The sequence below is a fragment of the Netta rufina genome (assembly GCF_964035555.1).
Source record: "Netta rufina genome assembly, chromosome: 7".
NCBI classification, from domain to species: Eukaryota; Metazoa; Chordata; class Aves; order Anseriformes; family Anatidae; genus Netta; species Netta rufina.
In genome coordinates, this window is record NC_140130.1 from 21669368 (window position 1) to 21697169 (window position 27802).

The 27802-nt window shown below is 35.9% G+C and overlaps 1 protein-coding gene across 3 annotated transcripts in view; it reads left to right on the plus strand.

The window, feature by feature from the left end:
* Positions 1-27802, plus strand: part of CPEB3 (cytoplasmic polyadenylation element binding protein 3) — an 85313-nt gene that overhangs the window by 46129 nt on the left and 11382 nt on the right. For all 3 annotated transcript variants that reach the window (XM_084290398.1, XM_084290397.1, XM_084290399.1), the window contains exons 5-7: positions 7761-7928; positions 9776-9865; positions 27549-27667. In XM_084290398.1, the coding sequence (XP_084146524.1) occupies positions 7761-7928; positions 9776-9865; positions 27549-27667 (377 nt within the window). The remainder of the gene's footprint in view (positions 1-7760; positions 7929-9775; positions 9866-27548; positions 27668-27802) is intronic.

The window sequence follows — 27802 nt, forward strand, 5'->3', positions numbered from 1 at the left end:
ATGTCCTTTTCGTGTTGGAGCCTTCCAACATAAACAACAGGGCAAAACCAAAGTTATTCCCAGACTAAGAAGTGAGCTGAAGAGTGAAGGTGGTGTTCCTGTTGATATACAGTATAAAATGTTCTGTTGCTTGATGATGATTTTGGTTTTCAGGATGTGTGTTAAATGAGCAAGAGTTACTTTGTTGTTTAAAGTTACTTCCCTTATCCGCATCCCTTTTCTTCTCTTGCCAGCATTATCCTGCTGTGGATCTTCCGGTCCTCTGCCTTTCCAGGGCTGTAGGCTGGGGTTGTTAGGTCACTCGTTTCTTCCGAGTCCTTGAGGGCTATCTTTGGTGGATGTGTGCTTCAGTTCGTATACAGCTGTGCTCATCTCACAGCCACGCCATCTCAAGAGTTTTGTGGCTCTTCATAGCACTTCGCAAATGCATTCTTATGCCAGCAGAACCCCTCTCTCTTGACTACCAGATAAATGTTTTCAAATGCAAGCCACCTAAGTTCTATTTCATCAGTTTCATACAGCTTTTCTTGAGATGCAGTTAAAAGTTCAGCATTTCAATTTAGTGTATTTTGATACATTGGAACAATGGGTAGTCTTAGCTGCAGACCTCTGAGATTCCCAGGAGCACTACATTTACTTAAAGGAATTGCATTAATTGGTGTTTGGAGAGTTTGTTTTGTTTGTTTGTTTAAAAAAGAAAAAAAAAAAGCTTACAGTTCTGTTCTTCAATATACGGTTTCATGTTTGCAAAATGCACTTTACTCATGGGATGAGGGGAGTTAATAGTTTCAGGAGAGTTATCAGGAGGTAAAAAAGAATGTATTGTTCCTTTGTATTTGAGTACATGCAGTTTGGGACATAGTGGTTATGTAACTCTCTACCTGTCAGAGTTGAAGAAAGGTGCAAAGGAACGGAGAAACACTAACACAGCGGTGGCCTTTCATGGAGTTGCACAACTAACTCAGCAGGGCCTGCTTACAATGATCTCACAGCTTAAATGGCAAGGTGTTCATCGATTCTTAAAGTAGCTATATAGGTGCCGTAATGTTCTGTGAGGCACCATGGAAAGACTCACTTCTGAGTTGAATTGTGGAATCATTCGAGAGATGATTTTCTGTGCAAAAAGATTCATATTTGGCACCAGAACCAGCATATGGAGGTGGATTCATCTGCACTGGATACAAGTTTAGGAGCTCCTGCTCTCCCTACTTTTGTCTTGTGTTGGCGTTGCACAGGAGAGAAAGTAACTTCAGATATACAATGCTGATGTGTTGTTTGTAATCATGCAATCGTATATTTTTTTATTGGCTCCTGAATATCTTCATTCAAGAATAACTTCTAAATCATTTATTTTCCAAAATATTTACCTCAGACTGAGGTGTTATGAAATTTATCTGATGAACCAGTACTTCTGTTAAGTCTGTCGTGCTCTGAACTTCAAGTTACCAATAAGATGGGTATTCCTGATTAATTTGTCTCCAGTTGCACATTTTTATTTCTCATCCCGTGTAAATGAAAAAGAAAGGGCATGTTGACATCCCTAAGTTGCCTTGCTGAATAGCTCTCACCATTTTTTTGGAAAAGGTAATTTTTGAGGCAGTCCTTCATCACAGACTTTGAATTATTATTTAGTTTTTCAAACCTCCCTAATGACGTGCTGATGCAAGTGCTCTTTTGTGGCCTCACTGATGGGAATGGTGGTGGGGCATACACAACATAGGTGTATGCAGTCTGAGTCTATGTTTCTTCAGGACTTGAGGAAGAAATTGCCTGTGTGGCAGAGGGGATCCTGGCGCATGTGCTGGGGGTGGAAGGGAGCCTGCTGTGCTCAGAGTAGCCCCGGTGCTTTGCACAGGACAGTGGGTGGGTAGTTCTCACCACCATGCATCTGCCATGAAACTGTGGCTGAAGAAAAATAGGCAGGGAAAGCTGGGAGCATGGTGGGAGCTCTCAGGCTGTGCATTTCAAGATGGAAATGTGGGAAGGATAGAAGTTCGTACAGTAGGGGATGCTTGGAATATTGAAGAAAGAGGAAACGAGAATGTGGGTTAAGGGGGAGTGTAGGGGCAGCTGAATGTATCACACCTAAAACCTGGACATGTGGGGCAGGACCCAAAGGCAAGGTGTTAAGTGTGGAAGCAAGAGATGGAGTTGGGGCAGAGAAGGCAAAGATGGTATTGCTGTGAAAAGAGGCAGAGGCAAGCCAAGGATTACCTAGCACCTGAACTTGTTTTCTGTTGAAAAACTCTGCCTGGTCCCTGGTCTTCCACATTTGATTTCCTTGGAAGAACACCTTTTGTGATAGATTGAAGTCCACATGTACAAGACACAGTTTTCCAGATTTTCTGATATTCCCAAAGGTCGAATTAAAAAGTGCTTCTTGCATTTCCATTTATATCATGAAACACTTTATAGTTCTGTGGCTTCTGCACTTGTACAGCTCTGTGGATTTTGTCTGTCATTGATGTACGTCTCTCACTGAAATGCTGAATTAAATCTGGTACTTATGAAGACTATTTGTCAATCTGTTTTTATTAGACTGAACATACTGACATACTGGCTATTGAGTTCATCTGGTTGTGGTAGGATTTTAGTGTTTACAGATGGCTAATTATTTAACTTGAAACATAACTGGAAAATATATTGTCCACAAACTAATTAATAAAATGTGAAATGATTTATTTTAATTAGGATTACTGTTGATGATGTTTATTGCCTCTTAAAAACACAATCCTAAATTAATCTCCTATAGTACTGTAAATTTGATGTGCCTGATTTTTTTTTAAACTTTGATATGTAGAAAATTTTCACAGCAGCTATGTTTTTTTTTTTTTTTTTTTTTTTTTTTCCCTCCCCCCCTCCTTTCCCTGGCTGTGTCATCTTCAAACTTTTTCTCTTGTCTTGGGTTGTTTGAATTTGATTTTGCAAATTTTTGTATGTCTTTTTCTTCTTTTGGTGGGAGGGAAAACAGAAGAGGTAGAAGCTACATTTTCTTTGCTTTTGGAGCTAAATTTAATGACAGCTGTACCGACAATTTTCTTCTGTGTTTACATGCAGCCAGGAGCTATGGGCGGAGAAGAGGTAAAAGTATTTACTAAATGTTTTGTTTGCTGAATACTGGGAGAAATAAATATCTAGTTCTTTTATGATAAGATAACATTACCAATTTTAACATTATGTGGTTAATCAATTGCTTCGTATAAATCGATCTGATATTTTTCATTTGCAAGACATCTCCCTTCTAATATCAGCTTAAAGCAATGATGATTTTGAGCTGGTAACTTCAAGTGTATTGCTATTATTGGTGAATTGGAGGATGACTGAATGTAAAGATTCTTTTTCATGACAAGCATGTATCATTTTAAGTTCGTGGTGTTTAAGAAATGAAGATTGTTTTCAGGTGTTTTTGTCAAAGTTTAATGTTTAATATATTGAATATTTCTAACACACTTTTTTCTTAGATGTAACATCCTTTGTTGAATATTGCATTTGAGAAATATATTGATTACCCTAGGTAGTGTAGTGCATTATGAATACCAGTGGTGGGTACCGATAACCAGGAGCAGAAAAAAATACAGTATTTTGTAATTTAGGCAACCCTTACAAAAGTAAAAAAACAGACTGAAAACATTATATGGATGTTTGCAGTGCTGTGTATAAGCTTATTCTGAGAGATTAATGAATGTGGATAATAGCAAGCTTGCTGCAGATCAAGAAAACTACAAATGTACCTTATTTTTATGTACCGTGCAGTAGCTTTTTAATTGAGAAAGTAACAGTGAAGCTTGCAGCTTTTAACAGCTAGAGTTGGGCAGCGCCATATTTTTGGGGTACTTTGGCATTAAATTTCATTTTATCTTTTTTTTTTTTTTTAATCTGTGTTCTGTGACAGAGCTATGCATGTGACATTGCTTGGAAGGCTTTTTCCTTTTCATAATATAGAATTTGCATCAAATTCGTGAGGAAGCTTGGAGATGTACAAGCAACCTAGTCTATAGTCTATAAATAACTTGGAGTAGGCACATATGTAGGGAATAAGGTAGTAGGCTGTACAGGCTGTGCTGATACAGTTTCTAGTACATAATTTGAGCTTATTTGTTTCAAAGCTGACTGTTTAGTGTTTACTTTATAGCTAAAGTAAATATAAAAATAGTATTTTTGAAATTTAAATTTTCCCCACAAACTTACCTTCTTATTTTTTCCCTGCTTTCAGAGAGTGGTCTATTGTTAACAGATGTTCAAAGCATTCTAGTACTTACTTGGTGATCTCATGATATTGAAACAAATTGGAAAAACGTGGAATATAAAATATTGTGCGCTCTCTAGGCATGTGAACATGAGATTGTGCCAAGTCTTTCCAGATTGATTAAATGGCACCAGAGTAGGAAAGGAAGTGGAAATCAGCTGGGCACTATTAACTTCTTGCAACTTGTGTTTACTTGTAGAAGCAAAATGTAGTAATGTGGTAGTAATTGTAATGAATACAGTGTAGGCTGTAAAATGCAGTGTGGGCTCTTTTATAGAAGTTGTGGTGATGACAAAGCAAGCCAAACAAGTTCTGAATGTGCTGGACTTTCAGGATTTTTTTTACTTTACCAAAATGCATGTTTCCCTCCATAATATTTTTTATCTCTGTGAAATTCAGTTTTTTCTATAACAAGTAGATTTGTGTGAGTGTGTGTGCGCGTCTGTCCTGTCATCAGTGTTAGGGACTTTATGACTTGCCCTACTGATACAATACCAAGTTTGTGATATCCTTGCTTTTCCATTACCTTGAATTGTATACTGTTGTTCTGAGATTTCCTAACCTGAAGAACCATGCAATTCTACAATAATCTGTTTTAAAAAATGAGTTATCAAATGCTCTCATATTTATTATTGTTTTTGCTATTTGCATTGTGGTAATATGCGGAGTACTCAGAGGCAAGTCTGTGCAGGGACTCATTTCATGTTTATTACACTACAGTGTTTTAATTAGTGTTTCAGTCTGTCACTGTGACTAAGCACCTTCAGTGAGAAGAGGCTTTGTTAGAAATGCATTGGGGGTTGGTGTAACCTAGCAGTTTTCTACGTAATCCTGGTTCCTTTGTGAAGTGAGCTGAGCATTTTTTTGTAGATATCACACAAGCTGCTAAGTCATATTCTTTTAGGTATCTTGTTTTTAACTTTTTTGACCATTTTTTTCAGGTGCAGATGTAAGCACAGCTATGAAAAGCCAGCCTAGTATCTTTTCTCCTACCCTGACAAATGGGAAATGCCAGGGGAGAGATGCTGACATATAAAAATAGAGCATTTAGTGATGCTTTCCAATAATACCCTCCCAGAGATTTGCCCCTGGGAGTATCTTGAGGTGATGGCTCAGTATTTAATGCTGTAGGATGTTTTTTCTTGCTCATGGCCTTTTTCTAAACCTATGTAAACTTTTTAACATCCTAAAAATCTTGTGGTTAGGGGTTCCATGGCTTGACTTACTTTGAGCCTTGCCATGTACTGATGTACTGTGTTTAATGCACTTCGATTTCCCCCTACTTGGGAGAGACTGTGAACAATCATTCCCTATTCCCTTTTCTCTATGCCTTCCATTATTTTTAATGGGTACTTTACACATTTAACTGTATATTTAATTATAAAGCTTTAGATGATCTCTTGTACTCAAATGAGTACATTTGTGAACTGTTGAGCAGCTGACATAAGAGGTGAAATCTTGCTTTTTAAGCCACTACGCATATTTTTGGATTTCCTTCAGAACTCAGTACTCCTTCAGCCTCCTAAATGGACCCATATTTTAGTTGAACAGCTTGTTCTAATATCTGTTCATCTGATCTGTATACTTCCACTAATGGCTCATCTTATTTTTTTTTTTTTTTATAAGAAGGTATGTTTGTGGGGGAAAAAAATAAAAAGATTTAGCCTGTAAATATTTGATATTCTTACACATTATTAGTCTCCCTACTTATTATTTCTCTCAAGCATGTACTCTCTCTTCTCCTAAAATGCGTATGTTTATATATGTGCATGACCTGTTCGTGCATTAGAGTATTCATCAAGTCCTTCCTGTTTTGTGCTCTAAAAATTCCATTTCTGACAACCAGCTGTTTTAGACTGTGAGGAGTAGCATTTCTAAATGCATCTCTGATCGTGGCATTTGCCTTGTCTTTACACTGGTGCTTAAAAGCACAGTAGGATTTTTGCTTCTGTGGATTTTTGCATTTGTGATCTCTGCCAACATTGCGCATTCAATGTATTCTTGCTAATCAAAACCGTTCTGGTACCTGATGTTCATAAAAATTCAAGCTGGTGTTCTGTGTCTGTCAGAACACCTTTCCTGTTGTTTATTTGTTAGCTTGGTTTTCATATGTAGGATTGCTTCTTCTTTTTGTAATGTAGCCTTTATAGGTCGGGGCTCTGTTATCGATATTTTCAATATATATGTTTTTCTGAATTGTGTCTCTCTGCATGTCTTGATTTTCTCCTTGCTTCTGTTTTTCTTTCCTGTACTTCCTCGTGCATTTAATCCCAAATGTAGTTTAACTTAAGACCTAACCTTAGGTCTTGCTGGAAGTCAGTTTTGTGTGATCCATTAACTTTGAATTTAATTATATGTGCCCTGCTATGTATATTTGTATTTCAACATGTGCGCGTGCGCGCACACACACACCGTTTGTGTTGATTAATTTTAATTCTGTCCTTGGGAGCAATCCTCCATGAAACAAGGAGACAGGTTTTTTCAGAGTTGAGATGGGGTTCCCATTTATACATCTCTCTACATCACAAGATCTATTTTTCACCTCAAATGTAGGGAATTAAATTCTAAAGTTAGTTTAGAAAGCTGTGCTGCATACATACAGCCCTTAAATATTTTGAGTATCTTTATTTTTTTTTCTATCTTCTGGGTTAATAAATCTGTTTTTAAATAATATGTATATACCCCGGAAATAATAGCAACAAGTTAATTGAATCAGGCTGTCACAAATAAAGTATTTACTTTTTATCAACAAACCAAATAGCAGTCATTTATACTGCTTTCTTTTCATTCATTTACTGAAAGTGTGTTTTAACACTGAGTAACAGCTTGACAGGCTGCCCTAGTTAACAACTTTTTTTTTTTGATTGCAAGTGTTTTGTGTTTCATTTAATAAGTCTTTTAAAGATTTCAGCTTGTTAGCTAAGCTGTTTGCTCTACCTACACGCTTAATATATACTATACAAAGCTTTTCTGTGTTTATTTTGCTGTTTGCCCCCTTGCTTAGATTGGGCCTCTGCTCATTCATGGAGGAAGCAATGCAGCCCTTGTGGCTAGGATCCTGTAAAGCATTCTGAAGGAGGCTGTCCTGCCCTGCAGTGCACTGGCTTGAGTGGTGCGCTTTCTAAAATAACTCCAAGATCTGTTATGAAAGATTTTAATCACTAAGAATTGGTTTGATATATTAATTGTACAAAGGATCTTTCTGTAGCTACAGCACACAATTTTGTTGGATAACTTGTTGGCTTCCATTTACTAGCCATTCACAAGAGTTTCTGTTCTAAAGCTAAATTATTTTTTTTTGTCTTCTACAGAAAGCATAGTTACAGACTTGAAAAAATAGCAGCAATGCTAATGAGCATCATCTGGATAACTGACCATTTAGCTGGGCTTTTTAATACAAAATCTGTAAATCAAAACACTATTTTAGAAAAGGAAAATAACTTATTTTAAAATGAAATATTTATTTATCCACAGGAAATAGCTTTAACTATAGATACTACAAAATCTGTTACAGGTCGGTCTTCACTCTTTCCTTTTGAAGATGGCTTCCTAGACGACAGTCACGGTGATCAGTCTTTATCATCGGGTCTCAGCTCTCCAACACGCTGTCAGAATGGTGAAAGAGTGGAACGCTATTCTAGAAAGGTGTTTGTTGGAGGTCTTCCTCCTGACATTGATGAAGGTACTGTGAATAAGTTACATTGGTGAGATATGGGAATTGGCTTTCATATTATTACTTAGAAAAGGTCAGATTTCATGAAAACAAATGTATTTTACAAGATATATGGCTTGTTGTGCTTGTGGCATTATTTAAAACAAACAAACTTCCCCCTCTTGACCTGCAAACCCTGAGATTTTATTTGACATTTTTTTGTACTGTAGATTAGAGGAGATGGAGGCAGAAATGTCTGCATAGCAGGCCTTCTAATCTGCAATAGCAGCATATGTCCTCATATGCATTAAGTAGAAAAGTTGAAAAAGGGAACTCAGTGAGTACCGTCACTTTTCCACATTTCTTTTTCTCTGTCCTTCTTAAAAGATGTCGTTGACTTTAAGGATCTTGTTAATACAGTCCTTATCAAAATAAACTGGGCTTTAATCAGCTGTTATATCCAGCATATATGTAGTGTCCAGTCCACATATGTAGGGTGTTTAATATGGTTACATAATAATAATCACCTTAGTAGAGATGGTCAACGTGATCTGCATGCATGTTCCCACACCCCTCCGACTCCTACACAGTTTTTGATATATTTTTCATATTACAGTAGGAATCTATCCTACGTAGCTTCCATTGGCATACATAGGAAATTAGAGGATGCCTTATAATGAAAAGGGAGGGATTTTATAATCTGTTCTACTAAATCTAAAGCTTAAAACATGTGCAATTATAATTGAAAAAAAAAATGGCATGGGTTGCCAACCTGTGGTTCACAAACAGCTCAGATGTATTTCCCACATCACATCAGAGTTGCAGGACTGTTGATACAGGGACTGGTGGGTAACCTGAATCCCCAGCTGCAAGAAGCAGCAGGCTGACAGGCACAACTAACGTGAGTCAAAATACATGCCCAGCCTATCCTGTGAGGAAGTAACATAGCCTGTTGGGAGCTATTATCCTCCTCCATGAGAGATCTGCTCTAGTAACACCTTTTTCCTTCAGCTCTTCATTTATGTGGTATGCATGTGGTATGCATTTTGTGGCTCTGATGCCCAGCTCCCAGGGATCAGATAAACTGGACACATCTCAAATAGTGATCATAAAATTGGAAAACCACAGCCTTCAAGCATTTCTCCTGATGGATCGATGCTCTGATCTATCTGGCATCACGTTAGATATAACTTTATATTAGATATAACTTTAAACTAATTCTTTCCTTAAAATACATTTTAAAAAATGCATTGAGAAAGAAGATTTTTAAAAAACAAACAAACATTTTTTTCTGAAACATCTGTATTTAACACAATATTGCCCTATAGGATAGCCTCAGATGGTGTTCCACGGTGTTTTTAAACTGATACTTAAAAAAAACAAAAACAAACAAACAAACAAAAAACTTGGTGATTCAAGGCAGATTTTCAGAGGGGTCTTAGGAAAGTGAAGTCCCCACAGCCGTGTGACCTGAAGCAGCCTCCTTTCTAGGTCATGCTACAAGGGGTGGCCATGCTGACATGTAGCTTCTCCATCAGTCCCGTGTGGCTGCATCTGACCCTGCTTTGTGGCTATAATTAGACAGAGACCACAGCTGAATCATATTCACTTTTGATAGATCGTGTTTGCATTTAATCCTACTGCAAACTTGTGTTAGAGGAATGCAAAATTTCTTTTTTAAGCAGCCACATAGAGTACAGAGCTGAAAGAATATTTAGGCATTATCTACGTACATTATTGCAGTTTTTGTTGATCTTGATAGGTACAGAAAATAGTCTAACTTTTTATTTAGTTATTTATTTATTTAATTAACGATGTTTACCTTGCCACTGTTAGTCTTCAGATTCTGTCTAAGGTTCCTCATTTGTTTTTTGTAGATGAGATCACTGCCAGCTTTCGTAGGTTTGGACCTCTTGTGGTGGACTGGCCTCACAAAGCTGAAAGCAAGTCATATTTTCCACCTAAAGGTAATTAGCTTAAAATACACTTATGCAGGCTGTTCTGGTAAAAGGAAACTGTGTCTACAATGTGGCAGTTCCTTAAAAAGAAAGGATTTGACTCTATGACGAAATCTCTCTTTCAACGAGCATGTTTTCAGCAGTTATCATAATGAAAAAACACAATTCAGTGAATGAAATGTAGTCTTGTCTGTGTACTTCAGCAAACCTTGCATCCTTGATTCTGTGCTTAATTTATACTAGGTTTTGGTTAGAAGGAAAGTTTTGGAAATTTCCTAGCACTGATTCTGTTGCCGTTTGCATATCGTAGAAACGATACGAATAATAGTTTAAACAACATTTCTTGTGGCTAGGAGTCAGTGGTGGATTGGGTGCCCGGTATTTTGTAGCGAAACATGAATCTACTTTGTGTGTGTGCTGACCCCAGGAAGCTGTGATCCTGCTCAGAACCAAAAGGTCTGCATCAGGGCTTGCTGTTGCTGAGCTGCAGCAATGAATTCCACTGAGAGATGGAATGTTCAGCTCAGACAGGTGCCATGCACCATGGTCACCATTTCTCAGCTGGAGTTGATTTGTTTCAGAGTGGCTTCAGGTGGGGCTATTTCACACCTGTCAGCAAAATACTATGCAGGCTTATTTTGGGTTTATGGGAAAACTGATGGGGAGAGTTGCCTGTCTAAATCCAATTGCTTATTGTACACTAGCTTCTCCTATAATTTTATACTATTTTATATATTCTTCACATATATATATTTATTTTATATGTAATAAATACATATACTATTTTATATATTTTATACAGTCTGTGCTCAGTGGCACCTGCCTCTTGCATATAGTTTGGGAGTTCACTCACTATCTGAAACTGCAGCATAAAATTAGACACACAATTTCTGATCTGTATTGTAAGATTTTCTGTTCTCGTTTAATCTGAAAGCTCTTAATTGCTCATTAGGGCCACTGATTATTTTGGCAGAACAGTGGGCTGCTCAGTCACTGCACTAGCTAATCCTACAACATTTTTGATAGATGTATTTTGACTGTAACAAATAAAAAATAATTTATCTGGAGCTTAATTGCTGGAGTCAAGATAGCTCTGTGACAAATGCTTGCCCTGTAAACAGTATTTGGGGCACTTGCCTGAAAGCAAACAAAACAAAAAAAAAGCCTAAGCGCTCTCTCTCCTGTTCTGTTCTCACAACTCAGCCTTGCTTCATATATTCCTATGGACAGTTAGGAAAATGATATATTTTTTGTACCTTCACTTACAAGTTTAAAAAACAAACAAACAAACAAAACAGTAATAAAACAAGTTTCTTCTCATCCCTAATGTCTCCTGGTCCTCTCCATTATATTTTTTAATTACTTATTGAATTAAAAGAGCAATTTGTGGCAGATCAGCATGGGACTTCCAATTATTAATGAGTTTGTTCTGTATCTGACAGCTATGCCTCAACCAACTTGTGAAAATGTTTTTGAGTAAGATCTATTTTAGCAGAAGACAAGGGAATGCAGTCTCACTTCTATTTTTGTCGTGATTCTAATATAGGAAACAGCTTTCAAAGCCCCTGCCAGTTGCCCTGAATGTCTGTCTGAAAGTGCTAAACAACAGTCAATCCCAACTGTTCCAGATTTATTTATAACTGACTTCTTAGTTATCAATCAGGACTGCAGCATCATACGTCCTGCATTCTAGTCTTTGAGATTCACTTACAGTCACATTAAGCTTGGTAGGTCAAATGTACATCACTTACTGTGATCACATATAGGCAGTATCTGCCTAGAAGACAGAATGTTATTACCAGGAGTCAAAAGGTAAACACATTATATTTTTTTCTACATCTTTTTCATCTATTTTAAATATAAAGAAATACTTCTTTTCCAAAGTTATTATGGAATCATTGACAGAAATACCACAATAAAATGCTTCCAGTCCTCTTTTTGATTAGAAACTTCTTTAAAACTAAAATACAGCATTTAACTTTTTTTATTATTGTTTTAAGCTGTTCTGATTTATTATCAGGCACTTCTTTATAAAACAGAGAAATGAAAAAAGATTATGCTTATGTACAAAATTCAGTGATGCACTTATTCAGCTACCAAGTACTGATGAATTCAAATGTTTTCTCCTTAATTTTTTTCTCCCTTTTTTCTCCCTTTTTTTCTACGTATCTTCTTTCCATGTCACACTGCTAGTCCTTAAATTTTCTGACATTTTGAGTGAGTCTTTCAAATGGAAAATCTGCCCAAATAAAAAGGGACAGACAAAATTACATAGGAGGTCTTTTTGTGTGCTAGTAATCTCAAAGGAAGACAAGAAAACTGGATTGTTGGAATGCAGTGGGATGATGTGGAGGCTAATCTTTGTTCACATGTTAATAAAGGCTGATCTCTGAGGCTTCTCCCACCTACTTGAACATGACTGACTGGCAGTAAAATTGATCGCTGTTCTTACTGAAAAAATGCTGTCAGCTCCAGATGGACCTTGGTGGCCTTTTGACAGATACAATTTTTCATTGCTCCTTTACTTTTTAAGTCAGGCCAGCGGACTCTGTCTGGACTTGCAACAAAAGTTGTTTTTTGTTTACTTTGACAAGCATTCAGTTACAGGTTTGGAGCAGACAGAATCAGTAGTTCCTGCCACGGGTCAGCAGACAGATGAGTTGTACAGTGGGGCAGTTTTACATCATGGTTTTCTGTCTTCATACATACATCCAGGTGATACCATCCCTGACAGCCCCTGTAAAAGTGTACTAATACAGACTTTTAGTATCTACATGGGTTCTTCAAGAAAAGTCCTGTGCCTTACTTGTATAATAAATACTGAATTTTTAAAGTGTTTACATGTACATCACATTAAAATTAATTCTGTATAGTTGCACTATATTAGGAACACTTTGTTGATATTCTCAGGGCTAGGAACAAAAGGCTGCAAGAACTATTAGCCATTACTAAGCTGATCAAGCATGAAATCTGAAAGATTAAAATAAAATGTTTACAGTCTAGTGACCCCTCCCCCCCCCCAGAGTGCTTTATCTTGTTAGTTTGGCGGGCAAGTCAGGCCATAGATGTTTAGTCAGGCTTGATCTAGCAAGCTGCATTAGCTAATTTATTAGCTGGTGTGGTTGATTAGCTTAGGTGCAGTGTCGTGTAAGCTGCTTTCAGGGCTAGCTTTGGTCCAGAAACATTCCTGCAGTGTTGAGCTTGAACAAAGAATGCTTTCCTAGTTTTGGCAACCTGAGCAGGATGATGTCACTGGCCCTGCATAGTCACCGTGGGTCCGCTTAGACATGTTACTTTGAGTTTAGTGCTGGACATGATGGACATAAACTGGTTTTGTGTGAAATACACTGAACTGCAGTCTCCAACGTGGTGAGTTACACAAGGCTTATTTCATTATGATTTTGGACCCCTGGGGATTGCAGATCAGCATGAATGTGTCTGTACCATATTCCTCAAGCACGTTGTGCACTTTACTATACAGGTTTTCCTGTTTTTCCAGATATTCTAGGTCTTCATTACCTTACTGAATCTTGCCCGACATGATGAAATACACTGAGAGATTGTGTTTGAGAGAGATCTGTTTTGGTCAGTGATTAAGAGTTTTGGTAATAACACCACCAAAACCAAAATCACCTGATAGATCAAACAGCTCTTACTGGAAGTATTGCTTGCCATTGAGTTCAATATTCAGATTGCTGAGAGAAGAACCGCTGGCACCCAGCTGTTTTGTCACCAAAAGTGTAGATTATGCAGTTGGGCAAGATAAGTTGATAACAGCTGACAATGCATATAAGAGGCTGCTATTTCTAGTTCTGAGCATCTGTATTATTGCCTCAACATTTCTTTGTACCCCTCCTTGCACTGTAAAGCTTAGCACTGTATTTTTATGTTGGTGTCATCCACGAGGTGCTTTTAATGCCTTGCTTCTGAATAAGACCAATTCATTACTATTGCCTGAAAAGTCTTTGGATGACTTCCTTTGGCATCTGTTTGGATATGTGAGTAATGGAACTGGCAAAATTATAAATGCCATGTGTTGGTCTTGGGTAAGCAGATGCCCAGTTTGTAATGTGTTTACTTGGCTTTCAGCATGGAGTTTTGGGAACTAAATGTGGTTTGTGGCTAAGTATTTTTTGAGTACCTATGAGATATTAAGAAATAATTAAATATGCACCAAAGGAAATTATCAAATGTCGTTACACATTACCATGACAGTTTATTTCACTCTGGCAAATTCCAGGTAATTCATATTTTATTCACGTATAAACCAATTTTTTATTTTTTTGGTGGTCTGCAGAGTTAAGCAATATTTATGCTAACTACAGTCATTTTTTTCCTATTTTTTTTATTAGACAGATGGTGCCAACTGTTACAAAAACATTCATTTAGTTTTTTTTAACAGATTGCTAGCTTTAAAACAACTTATTAAAAGCTTTTACTGACTTTTCTTTGTGATAACTATTATTTTTCTACATACACTAAAACCTACATGGTAAATTTAACAAAGATAAAAAATTATGCGAAAACTTACTATTTTCCTTTCAATTTGAGAGGACTGATGTTTGGATAAAAATGGGTTAAGGAGCAAAAAAAAAAAAAAAAAAAAAAAAAAGGTAGTGCTTGGAGATAGGATGCATTTGGGATGGAGGAATGCCTTGGTTTTATAGTTGATTAACATATGTGATGAAACCATCTGATCATCTTGTATTTTCTCTGTTCTTTAGTTAGTTGTTTGATTAAAAATAAACACACTTGTCCGTACTGCTCGCATGGGAACCCTATGGGTGAGCAAGATCTCATGAAAACAAAAATACTATCTAGAAAGTTGCACAAAGTAAGACTGTGAAATGATTCTCATGCTTTCATTTAAAACAACTGGTGGGACAGACTGTATGAGCATTCCTGATGATCTCTAAGGTAACATCAGATAGGAACGCTGTCGGTGGTGGTCTTCTGACCAGTCTTGATTGCGCGAATGAGGTCCATTTTCATGGCTACTTCCCTTGGCACTGCAGTGGGAATGGTAGCTTCTGCCACAGCAGCAATAATGAGTAGTTGAAAGGAGAAAGTACGGTGTTGCAATTCTACTTTCATCAGCTAGATTCAGAAACTGGTATCTGGCTTGCCTGAATGTAGTGATCTACTTAGACTAGTTTCAGTACTTCATAGAAGCTGCGGATGCCCCATCCCCAGAAGTGTTCAAGGCCAGGCTGGATGGGGCTTTGGGCAGCCTGGTCTGGTGGGAGGTGTCCCTGCCTATGGTAGGGGGGTTGGAACTGGGCTTCCTTGAAGAAACTTGCTTCCTTGCCAATGCTATTTGCTGTTTTGTTTGTTGTTGTTGTTTTTTCTAAGAGTAAACAAGAAACTGAAGAGACAATATAAAAATATTTTTCAGCAAACCTAGGCGGGACAAATCTTATTCTGAGATAGCTTTGCACAATTAGTCTCTTCTGGCTTTCATGTTGCCTTCAATAAATGCTATTTCTTTCAGAATTACTAGGTTGCAAGAGAGGTTTTATTGTTTGTTTTGTCAGTTTTGGTTTTAACCCTGAAGATGGGACCACAAATTTCTAGCAAACATTTGTTGTCCCTTCTTCAGTCAGCAACTTCTGATGCCCAAGGAAGGAATGACCATGTTTCTTCAGATGGGGCTCAGCATCCTTGCCTCCACAGAATTTGGTAGTAAAGACGGTTCTGTCAGTCTTACCAATTGCTTTTCAACACAGTAACCAAATAGGTAAATAAAGGCTATTTACTATGAGAGGAGTATAATGGTTGTAGCTCAAATGTTCCTGAGGTAGTTTAGCTTATTACTGAAAATCTTCTTTCAGAAACAAATTTTCCTTTTCTGCCTACTTCCCTATCTTCCTTATTCTCCTTTGTGGCATCAAAGCTTTTTCCAGTCAAGGCATGACAGAAGTGATGCAATGCCCAGTCAGTGGATGAGCTTGTATTCAGCACTAGGTTTTTGAGGCGGGAGGGTTGGGGTTGGGAGGGGCAGACATTGGGCTGCAATCCCTGATAGTGGCTCTCATTATTAACTATTGCATCTCAGCCATTATTTGGTAAGAATGAATCTTGCAACACCATGTGCTGGATGATGCTCTGTAAAATGTTTTCCTAAATGGAATAGTCTCTTGTGAGATTTGTAGGTAGTGGGACCAAATCCAATTATTTTCTGATTGTAATGTAAAAGAAGGCTCTTGTCTGAATTTAGATCTCTGCTCTATCCATAATTTTATCCCTCACCTGTGAGTTGTTTTTGTTTTTTGTTTTTTGTTTTTTTCTTGTCTGGTTCTCAAGAAATTGTGGTTGACTTTTAGCCTATAGGGCACATTTCTTTGTATAGACTGAATTTAATATTATTTTTCTTCTTCCAAAGACTTCAGAGTTGTTAAGATGTCTCTGATAGGTTGGATTAATTTCTAGCAATCGAAGCACTATCTGCACGAATAGTTGCAGACTGACTCTCTGGGGAAAAACTCAATGTCATGTGTTGGAGTTGCAGCATTTTCTTTCCAGAACAAAGTTTTTCCACAAATGAACTGGACCCTCTCCATTGGTCATATGCTGAAGAGGCAAGTTGTTTTCTCTCACTCACTGCCTCATTGAGTTAAGATTGCAATAGGACTTCTCATACCTTACACAAACTATTTTATTAGAGTACATTCAGTTAAGCCACAGTCAATATTTAAGGCTTGTGTCAAGAGGATTGTAGCTTCCAAAATCTAAAGAGCAGCTGTTTGAAGTCTGGTTCATGTGTTTACTAATCACTACTTATTATCACAAGCTCTAAATGAGATGCCCAATTCAGTAGGTTCTGTTTAAATACCAATTCCAAGCACTTGCTTTCTGGACTAACAGTTGCAGTAAATTTGTTTGGACAGATGCCCAAGTAAGTGACTAGGATTTCTCAGTGAGATTTACCTGTGTGCAGTCCTGTTGTTTTCCCCTACCCCTGCATTGTTATGGAAAATAGACAAACATTTAATTAAATGATACAGTGATCTGAAGAACTGATGTTGGAAAAAAAAAAAAAAAAAGAAATGCATTTTGGAAAAGTTTATTGATGTCTCTCTTAGACAGAAGTAGGAAATCTTAAAGCTCGTTCATATTAAATAATGCATTTGTTTATGGTTTTGTGAATAATTTATGTACTCTTTTTTTCTTGGGTATTCACTTTTCTGGTGGTGTATAGGTAACTGATACTGAGATGATTTTTTTTTTTAGTATATTGAGCAACTAATATTAATAGAGCTACACTTGGTTGTGATCACAAGCTTTAAATCTTTATGTTCATAAAGATGACATCAAAGAGAAAGGAGGTGCACTAAGAATTTGCCTTCTAATAGTTAAAGGTGAGTCTTATAAGTTGTGGGCCTTCCAAATCAGGGGCAGGGCAAAGTTCAAAATGTTAACTTTTGGCTCTTACAGCTAGAGACATAGAGATCCTCTTTAGAAGAAAGCTTTGTGTTGAGAGAAAACAGAAGTGCATAGAGCTTGATGACTGCCTTCACCACATTTCTTAAATAAGAGCACTGAGTCATGCATTTTTAGGAGTATGCATCTCTTTGTCATTTTTGTGGAAGTTACACAAATACATTACTGAGATATATGGTATACTAATTAAGAATACATGTATGTTGCACTGTCTATATCAAAGTGAGTCAATTACATGTGCTTACACATCATGTGGCTTACTCAGGAGGTGTGGGTACATTCTCACTGGATTTTTAGTGACTATGAAGTGTCTGTGTGGGGAAGAAAAATATGAATTCTGATTGTGACTAACTGATAAATATGTTCAAGTAGTGAATGGATATTTAAGCTAAAATAAGGTATATGAAATAATTATTTATAGCTACTGTTTATACGGAAGTTTTACATTAGATAATGGCTAAAAGACTCCTAAGCTGATTAAAAAAAATGTTGCTTTGACTGTCGACAGTTCCATCACAAATATGAAAGGAAATGCTAGTGATTTTAATTTGAATGACTGCCTGTTCATGATATCTAGCTAAATTCTTAATTTCTGATCAGTTTGTGGCAGGTGGTAGTCAAAGAGCACTGTTTTCCAGCCTTAAAACCATTAGTTAGGACTCTACAAGAAAAGCAATGTGCGAAATATCTTAGTGCAAAAAAGTAACTTGGAAAGAAAAAATGCAGGAGAAATAGAAAGAGAAGGTGTGTAAATTCCATTTACAGTGAATGCACTGATAATGTACATATATGCACGTCTGGACAGAAGTGAAATATTTTAGATTTGTTTTTTCCTTGGTCACTGTAAACACTATGTTTTTCCTGTTATAGCTGTCTTTATTAAAGAAAGTCAATATAAAAGGCCCAATAATGTTTTTGTTTTGTTTTGTTTAAAAACTTGTAAAAACTTGAGTGCTACTTGTAAAGTATCTTCCCTTTCAAACTCTTAATAATAAATAATTCATCACAGTCATCTGGTTACATCGTGCAGCTTCTCTAGATGCATACTGCTACCAGACAACAGTGACAATGCTAAAGCATTCATAACAAATATTGAGTATGCAGTTGCAGTCACTTTCCAAGAAAACAGATCACAGAAGGGAGTTCTCAGTCACTTCCATGTATTGTAGACAATAGGTTATGAACAATACAAGGAAGAGTGTGGAATTAATCTTTTTGCTAGTAATGTATTGTTTATTCTTTCCTTTAACACTAGCAAGAAAAGGTTGCTCAACGTTATATCACGTTAGCAAAGAATTTACCATAGAAGATGACAGTACAGTTTCAGTCTGAAGTTTGTGTTCTTATTAAGATGTTTTCTCCTTTTAAAAAAAAAAAAAAAAAAAAAAAGCAGGATTTCCATTTCTTGCTCTGAATAGTTTTCAAAGCAGAAAGCATGTGCAGTTGTAATACTTGGCGTATAAAGTGATTATTTTTTTCAAATATTTTCTCATGTAAATGTTACTGTATCAGCTGCATGTCAGTGTATAAGAAGAACCCCACTTTTCAAACTCTCCTATCTTACTAACGACATAACAAAGGATGCACAAAGCCTTGCATTAGAAAAGGAGAGACATCTGACATTGACACACAACCTTTATTTTTATCTAAAGCAAAGGACAGTAAAGCCCTTCTTAATTGAAGTCTCCCAGAAATAACCATTGATCCTACTTTGGAACAGAAGTACAGGTTGCCAAGAATAGATTTTGTGGGAATTGTTTTAGATAACAACAAAATTTTAGATTCTTAAAGGAAATAAAACGTGTTTGTGTTTTGTTTTGTTTTCTAGCCATTATTTAAAAACCTCTAATGACTAAGACACTAAAAAGTTGTAAAGAAGCAAAAAGAGTGAGGGAGTTGAAAGCATTACCTGAAATTTGAACATACAGACGTACAGAAAAAGGGTTTTGCCCCTTATCTGTAGGAAATAAACAAGCTGTTTTTATCAAAAGGAAGCAGTTAAATGTCTGTCTTATTCTCATTAGCAACTTCTAAAACCAAGTAGATGTTACTGATACTCTGCTTTTTTTTATGAAGTACTATATTTTTCCCCATCAAATCTCAGCTCTATTTAATTTAGCTATATTTATGTATCAGAGGGATTCTATTCTATCCCTCTGATTTCAAAAGCTAGGGGCAGATATGAGCTGTTGTCTCTCAGACGTCGCATTGCTGTGCCTGGCAGCTTTTACCTATGCTATACCATGCGAAATCCTCCTGGTTTTGGGACCTATGATGTATTTGGCTAATGCTATCTCAGTGTAATCAGTCTGCTACATAGCAATGGAGGTGTTGCAGCTTCAGCTTTCATTTAATAAAGTGAAAATCATAATATTTTAGAGGATTTAATAAATCCTTTTTTTTTTTTTTTTTTTTTTTTGTAAAATATATCACTAACTAGACAACTAGACATCTTAAGAGAGAAAAATTTGTTCTGCAAATGTGAGTAATTGAATTTTGGAAGCACATTCTGTCATTAAGGTCTTCAAGCTGTGTCTTTTCAGTATGGCAAACAGAGATGAGACTTGAGCAACTAGAATCCTAAAACAATCCACATGCAAGTGAATATTCAAACCAATTATTAACCAGCAATTCATTGAAGCAGAAATGGACAAATTGACTACTAATAAAGCAAAGAGAAATAAAAGTCTAGTGCTGAAGCTATGTTGTCTGCAACAGAAACCTTTTTTTTAAGGGAAACTGCTGACAGCATGTCTTTTATGGAAATAAGTAAGATGCAAAGTAATTGCAATTTAGGTATTGTTAAAATTATTTTTACTTTAGCTAAACTGTAAAAAATAAAACAAAAATAAGCAGCTCCCTGCCCCCCCCCCCCCCCCAAAAAAAAAAGTTTTAAATTATCTAAAATAACCTCTGAAATTAAACTGTCTGAAACTTTTTTTAGTTGCTCTGTTTGACACACTGTGTACACAGTCTTATTTGTGTTGTCCATCTACACCATTCCCCTGTATCTGTAGCTTTGGTGTTTTAAAACTATTTGTAGATAGCACAGCTAAAACTGACTGAATAGCAGATTAAAGGAAAACTCTAGCAGTAAATTCCATATATGAAGCCTTTGACCTATTACTCAAGCATAATATATCTTTCATTACGAAAACCATTATGATTTTGCATGTATTTTCATTTCCCTAGTTATTTATCCTCCTGTATAAACAATGGTGCTGGTTTTCTGTATGCGCAAAAAGAAGCAGAAGGGATTGTCTTCAGATATGGATGATCAGTGGCATTAATTCCAAAAGATTGTTAGCAAAATTCTTCAACTGGACGAACAATGAATTGCTTTGGATGAACAATGATTAGAATTCAGAGTGCTGTTCTGACGGGATTGGAATCAGTAATGTGGAGTGACCCTGGAAGACAGCAGAAGCTCTCATCTTTTCTAAGATTTTGGCTAAGCAACGTCCTCCTGGAGTATTGGTCTTTAAAGTAAATCCCTGATTTGCATTTATCTAGAATTTTTCTATATTGAAGTTGCTCAGAGTGGAATTTGAAATTGGCTTATTGACAAACAAGAGTAACAGGGGTTTCACTCAAACTTGAAAGTGATCTCCGTTCAGCCATCTGTTCAGAGTTGAAGCAGCAGCAGACCCAAATCCAGTAGATGAAAATGAGCTGCTTTGTCCAGAGCAGTCGTGGTTTATCACCTTTGAAAAATTCAGTTCTGAATCTAGTTGTACATTTTTGGTGTTTATGAATGCAAAAGCTTGCTATTTCATGCTGCTGACCCCTTAAATTTCACAGAGGTAGCTCTTGCCTCATCAAAAATGTAGTCTTTTTCATATGATTAATTTATGTGACAATTATAACTATAATAAACCAAATTGTAGGTTGTAGCCTTTGTGTTTATACCCTTTAATTCTGATTTATAGCTGCTATGGATCATGTTGCTTTCTGAAGTCTGAAGTTTTAAAATGGCTGTGACCTTTGAAAGAAGAGACAACCTTATAAATTTGCTGTTGCAATGTTTTATACTACTGTAGAAGTAAAATGCCAGATAGTAAGAGAGGTTTTCATGTTCTTGTGGAATATTCTCCACAAATCTAGTGGAGTTTTTTGTTTGTTTGTTTGTTTGGTTGGTTTTTTTTTTTTTTGCTTGTTTGCTTTTTTGAAAGGGTGGAGGGGTGGGTGGCATGTCAATGGTTTTCATCAGTAAATTTGGGAAAAGCATTTTTTACTACAGGACAGACTGAGATGGAATCTCGATACTAACTCTTTTTTCCCTGTAAGCCAAGAAAGTCTGTAAGTTGTGATGACCAACTAATCCTTTCTGCTGCTTGGTTTGTTTTAGAGTTGAGAGGACTTTGTAAGTCTTTAGCTCTATATACATTCACTGCAGCACTATTGGAATACTGTTGTCTCCATTCAGCAGTGAAGTGAAAAAATACTGGGGCAACAGTCCCCATCTCAAAAACAACGTTTGTCCCTGTGGAGCAAATAGTTGTTGTGTTTTGTTTGTTTGTTTTGTTTTGTTTTTGTTTGGTTTGTTTATTATCTTTCTTTTTGTTTGTACATGTGTGGTTGTTCTAATTTGTTTTTTAATTTAAATTGAAGTGCTGAAAAACTCCCCAAAAGATATGTGACAATGTAGGAAGTTACTAATTTCTCTATTATTTGTGGTATATTTAGATCATTTGTAGTAAATGTTACGTGTTACTTTCCATTCTGTTGGTAATCTCAGTGATGTGGGCTATTTAACAGTAAAACTGGGATTATGAAGATGTGTAGTTCATTTCATAGAGGCTACTGATCCAGAACCTCAGTTTTGTTCAACTTTTCCATGTGACCTGCTTGCTTTGTTGACTTTTCTTGACATTCATCATCTCTTATTTAGCTATGCATGCTTCATTTAACTACTATGTAGATTCAGGATTTCACAGCTGTGGAACTAAGGATATGGTGTACATACCTTTAATTAAAAGCAAACAAAACCTACCCCAAAACCTGTCTTTAATGTGGCATATGGGAAATTTCTTAAATATCAGATTACTCAGACTCAGTCTAGTACTCATGAAAAACACATAAAAATGAATAGGAGTCTAGTTGTAAGATGCAAAACTGTACACATTTCTTACTTTTTGGGTTTTTAGAGAAAAGAATCAGCTGACAGTGTCATATGCTTCCATTTAAAATTAGACTGCCTAAAAGAAGTCTTTGCAGCCCTGACTAACACATAATTTCACTCTTCTGCAGTAGCTAAGTGAGATTACGGTCGTTTCTATTTTGAGGTTTCTTAAGTATTTAAAGCCTTTGATGTCGTCTTGAAAATCCAGTCATGTCACTGCAATGTATAGAAGAAAGTCTGTGCTTTGTTTTTTTCCAACACCTTGGATTTTTATTTTTTCAAAAATCAGTTTAATTTTTAATAGTCATTTCATCTTTGGATTTAGAAATGTGTTTTATTCATGTTCAAAGCACCTTCTAATAAGATTACTAATGGTGACTTTGAGCAACAACCCTTTGTCATCACATTAACTGATTTAGTAATTTGGTTCATACTGTTTCTAGATGTTCCTTTACTGTGGACTTTAAAACAAGTTTATTCTAAAAGTTCTAGTAAATACAAATGTAATTAAAGATATTTTAAAAAATCTGGGGGGGGAATGCTATTGATATTTCATGATAAAATTACATCCATTAAAGCTACTTTTTTGAGGTAGCCCTCTCAACCACAGAAAATAAACCCACAGATGTGAAACTAGAATATTAACTTTCTTTGCAAGTTTAAGTCCATCTTATTTTTTTTATATAATAATGTGAGGCAGATATGTATTGAAATACATTATGTATGAGATCTTAGGTGCATGGTAGATTTTTTTTTATTGTAATCTTGTAAACTATAAAACATCAGAAAAGACACTGTGTAAACTTTTAAAAGACAAAATGAAAGAAAGTTTACTTCAAAGGTAGTTTAACTTTTTTTAAAGTTTAAGTGGTCTTTCCATTCTGCATGTGAGATAAATACATGTGACTACAAAAGACTGTCCTGGCTTACTATGCAGTATGTAGAGAGAAGAGAAAGTGCTCCTCTTTGTGTTCTTAGTTTCACTGCCCACCACCAGTGTTGTAAAACTGAGAACACACATGAATGTGTTGAATATTATTTCTATATCTTATTTTGCAAGTGGGCTGGATTTTGGAAATAATGTACTTGAGATCAATTACATAAGAAATTGATAGGTGATACGCAGACCTCTGCTGTGCATATATATTCAAATACTCTTTGACCTTGTATATAATTATTCATCACTAGCCTAGACAATGCTTGCAAAAATATATTTTCCAGACTATAATAGCATCATACGGTAGTTTCAAGCACAACTTGCATTTCAAATGACAATCTTGTTTCAAGCTTGTGAGACACAGTGCATATGCCAGATTTTCTTGTTTGTTCTCAGCAAGGTTAAGTGAAATTAGACCAACTGGACAAAATATCCTTTCATATGGAAATTGTGTTGCTGTTTAGATGTCAGAATGGCACATGTACAAAACAGCTCAGTTCTTGTACTGCTTTCCATAAAATAACAAATCCTTGAACTCAAGGATGAGGAGCTTGTTGGCTGTGCCTCAGAATCTAAGGCAATTAATCTTCTCTTCATCTTCTCTCTGCTGTACCCCTTTAGAAGTTGTAGTACATATAGCAAAATATGCTGTTGTCCTTCTCTAGTGGATTGCAAAGTGCAATGTATATTGTCAGCACTACAATGATGTTGTACCAATAGCCAAAAGAAGGAGCTAGATTCTTTCTGCTCTGCCAAGAAGCTATATGTGTATATAGGATATTCTACTGTTGTCAAGTATCTTGCTATTTTCTGGGGTTTCAAATAACTTGCCTATTTTACTTTGTGGGTATCTGAGTCAGGAGTAGGTCCCTGAGCCCTTAAGCTTGAGTGCCTGCTCAGATGAGAATAGGTCACTGGTAAGGTTTGTCTGTAACATGCAGTCATGCTACAGCATGCTACCAAAATTCATCAGTTCTCTTTCTTTGACAGGGGGAGTTGGTGGGGTGTGGAACAAAACAACAGAAAACCAACTATGCTTTAAATATCTTTCCTGTCCATATAAGCTTCTACATGAGCCCTTTATCGTTTGAACTTCTGTTATTTAGTTATTTTTCATGTCAGTGTAACCTTTGTTAATCTTCAGTATCAAAAGTCCTTGAATAATGAGAACAGATGTGCAATCACCACATTTTGAAGTAATGCTGAGCACCATGTATACTTTGCTGGTCCAGCCTGCTTGCTTGTCTAGATTAACAAAAGACTGCTACCATAATCTATTTACCTGTCTGACTTCAGAGTCAGGCAAATGTGTTCCAGTCACAGAAGTCCAGAGGAATGAGGAGGTATTAACTTACTAAACTAAAACTCACAGCTGGTGCTAGCCTCAGGTTAGAAAAATTAACTCATACTAACTTGGACTGTAATCTAGCAGCCTAAGTTTAAATAATTTTATCTGGTTCATAATTGTGATCATATCGTTTAGTGTATCCAAAAATGCCTGTCAACTCCAGCTACCACAGAGGTAACCTCTTACTATGACCCAGAAAAAACTGGAAAAGCTTCATAGAAGAAAGAAGCATTCCAAGCTGTTGTCTGCATTTTTGCCAAGTAATTAGCCAGAATTTCCCAATTTTGATTTTGACTTTATGCTAAACAAAATTCAGAGATTTTGCTGGTTTAAGATTTATAAAAGTCTGAAATAGACAAAAATTCTGCTTTTTGGAGTTCAAATCTTGTGGTCTGGTCAGAAGATAAAGGTTTAAATATATTGTATAAATCCTTTCAAAATATACTTAAATGTATTATTATTTGAATTTCATAGTACTAGAATGATCTGTTCTGCATCTTCTGTAAATTTGTCTCACAAAACATGTAAAATATAAGCCAGGGATTGGGGCAGAACTATGAAGTATGCTCAGTTGGTTTTGGAGGTGTAATGCCCTGGTAGTCTTTGCTAAGGGTCTGGTTTTCTGACTAGGATGTTTTATAAGGCTGAAAAAGAAACTTTAATTTCTGTGTTGAAACTATAATTTATACAAAGTTGTTGTTCTGATTATGAAATTTAATCAGAAGGGATGGTATGGAGTAAGGAAGATGTAGCAAGTGCATAGATGGAAAATAAAATGAATCTGTAAGTGATAGCAGTTGCAACTGAATTATTTTTGTACTCAGTTAATTTAATTAGTTTTATAAAGTCTAAAACTAAGATGTTGAAGTGTGCTTATAGCTTTAGGGAACTGTTTTAAGAGAATTACATCTCCCAGAGAGGAAACCAATGCTTTTACTTAGGTAGTATTTCACTTCTTATTTGGACTGTATCTTTAATCTACTCCAATGCTAGGTATGCAAGTTCCAATTTTGCTAGCAAGAGTGTTGATCAAACTTTTTTTTTCTTGGGTAAGTCAGTCTTTCTAGGTATGTCGTAGGCTCTAGTTATGTTGTTAACACAGGATTTTTTTGTCTTTTAAAACAACCAACCCCACAAAATTTAATGTTCCGTGAGAAGTCCCATAGGGCTAGAAATAGGTAGGGTAAGAGATTACCCTACTAAATGGTAGATTTCCTCTACAGAGGAAAACTCTTTGTCTTACTATTTTAAATTTTATTTAATAAATCCAGAGTTGCGTAGTATGCATTTAAAAAGACATGCCAAGTAATAGTCACTCAATACTTACTGCAAAACTTAGGCTAAGACACAATTTAATAGCAAATAGACTATGTAAAGCTAACCTAGAAGATGGCATAATTGGCAGTATACCATTGATGGGTACTTAGTTTGTGTAAAGAGTAAAGGCAGAGAAAGCCTGGCAGTCCTTACTTAAACTCCACCTGCCTCTAATTGCTGCAGATTTTCTCAAAAGTAGCAGCCTGTAAGATGTACAAGGGCAAAATTACAAAGGTCAGAGCCAACATGTTCACATTCAGTGAGAAAACTGAGTTGAACTGATTACAGAGCAAAAGAGTAATGCATGCTTGATAGAAAGCCCTCTTAACATGGGCAGCTGTATTCAAGTTTAGCAACCAGTCTTCAGATGGCTTTGCTTAGCGTAGCTTGTACTGTATTAGTTCACTTCTGATGCGGCAAAAACATGGACTACTCAGGTTCGGTCTTTATTCCAATTTAACAACATTAAGCAAAACCAAAGAAAGTTTTCTTGTCAGCTGTATTGAGAAGAGCACTGAATGCCACATACACTTAGTTTTACTGGCTAAATTGATATCCTGAAATTCTGAATTACTTAGAGCAATTTTTATTGGACTTTCTTTTTTATTTCTTTTGAACAGTTGTACTTAAATATAAATAACACACCAGGTCTTTTAATACAACACAAGTAAAACACAGCATGTGCCATTCTTTTTCATTTATGCCTATTTATTTTAGGTAAGCATTTTTTCATATAAAGTTAAGTGTGTGAGTGTAGAAACATTGTGCTCCTTCCGAATTTAAATGAGCAGTTCTTTTAAAGTTTATTTTCTATTTTGCAAAGTTTGTCTTCTTGATGTACTCTGCTAAGGTTAACTTTTGACTTAGTGTATTATTGTTAATAACAGCACATTTTTTTATTTTTATTTTTTTAACCAATTACAAAAACTTAAGATGTGTTCCAGGTGAATGATTTAAAATTTCATCACAACAGTATGTACTCTAAGGAATATTGCTTAGAAATAAAATGTATTTACAAAGTAAATGTGTAGTATAACTAAATAAGGGTAATTCATATTATTTTATGGTATGCTAACATTTCTGCCTTTGAGTCTATTTATCTGTTTAGCTATATATGTTTTTTTTTGTTTGTTTGTTTTTTCTACTTCTAATATTTATTCTTTCTATATAGTAACAAGAAACTTGGTGCCTCCATTATAAGATCACAGTCATGGATACCACCATATAAATAGCTCAGACATAGTGGTTGGATAATAAGAACCTATATTCTCTCCACTTGAAATAATTAATTAAACAAATTAACATAGTCATACCCACAAAGCATTGTCTTCTCCATTCTGAAATCAATACTGTATGAGGGTATGATATATTTTGTGAATTTAAATTTATGAAAATAAACTAAGAGCTTTAAGAGTTGTTTGTAATTCTTATATTTTATTCATGTTTGGGATTTATTTTCTTTATTGATTAAAAAAATACTTTATAAATTAACCTATTCTTTTTTTCTCGCACCCTTATCCTTTTCAAGGTTATGCCTTTCTGCTGTTCCAGGAAGAAAGCTCTGTACAAGCTCTCATAGATGCCTGTCTGGAAGAAGATGGGAAACTTTACCTGTGTGTGTCAAGTCCCACAATCAAGGATAAACCAGTAAGTAGCTTATGCCATGGCATGTATGCTGGCTGCTAACACATTTGTTGCTACTCTTTTCAGTTAAATTAATAAATACATATAGTTAATTGACTTGTCCGTTTCCTATTGCTGTCCTTGATGTTACATTGAATT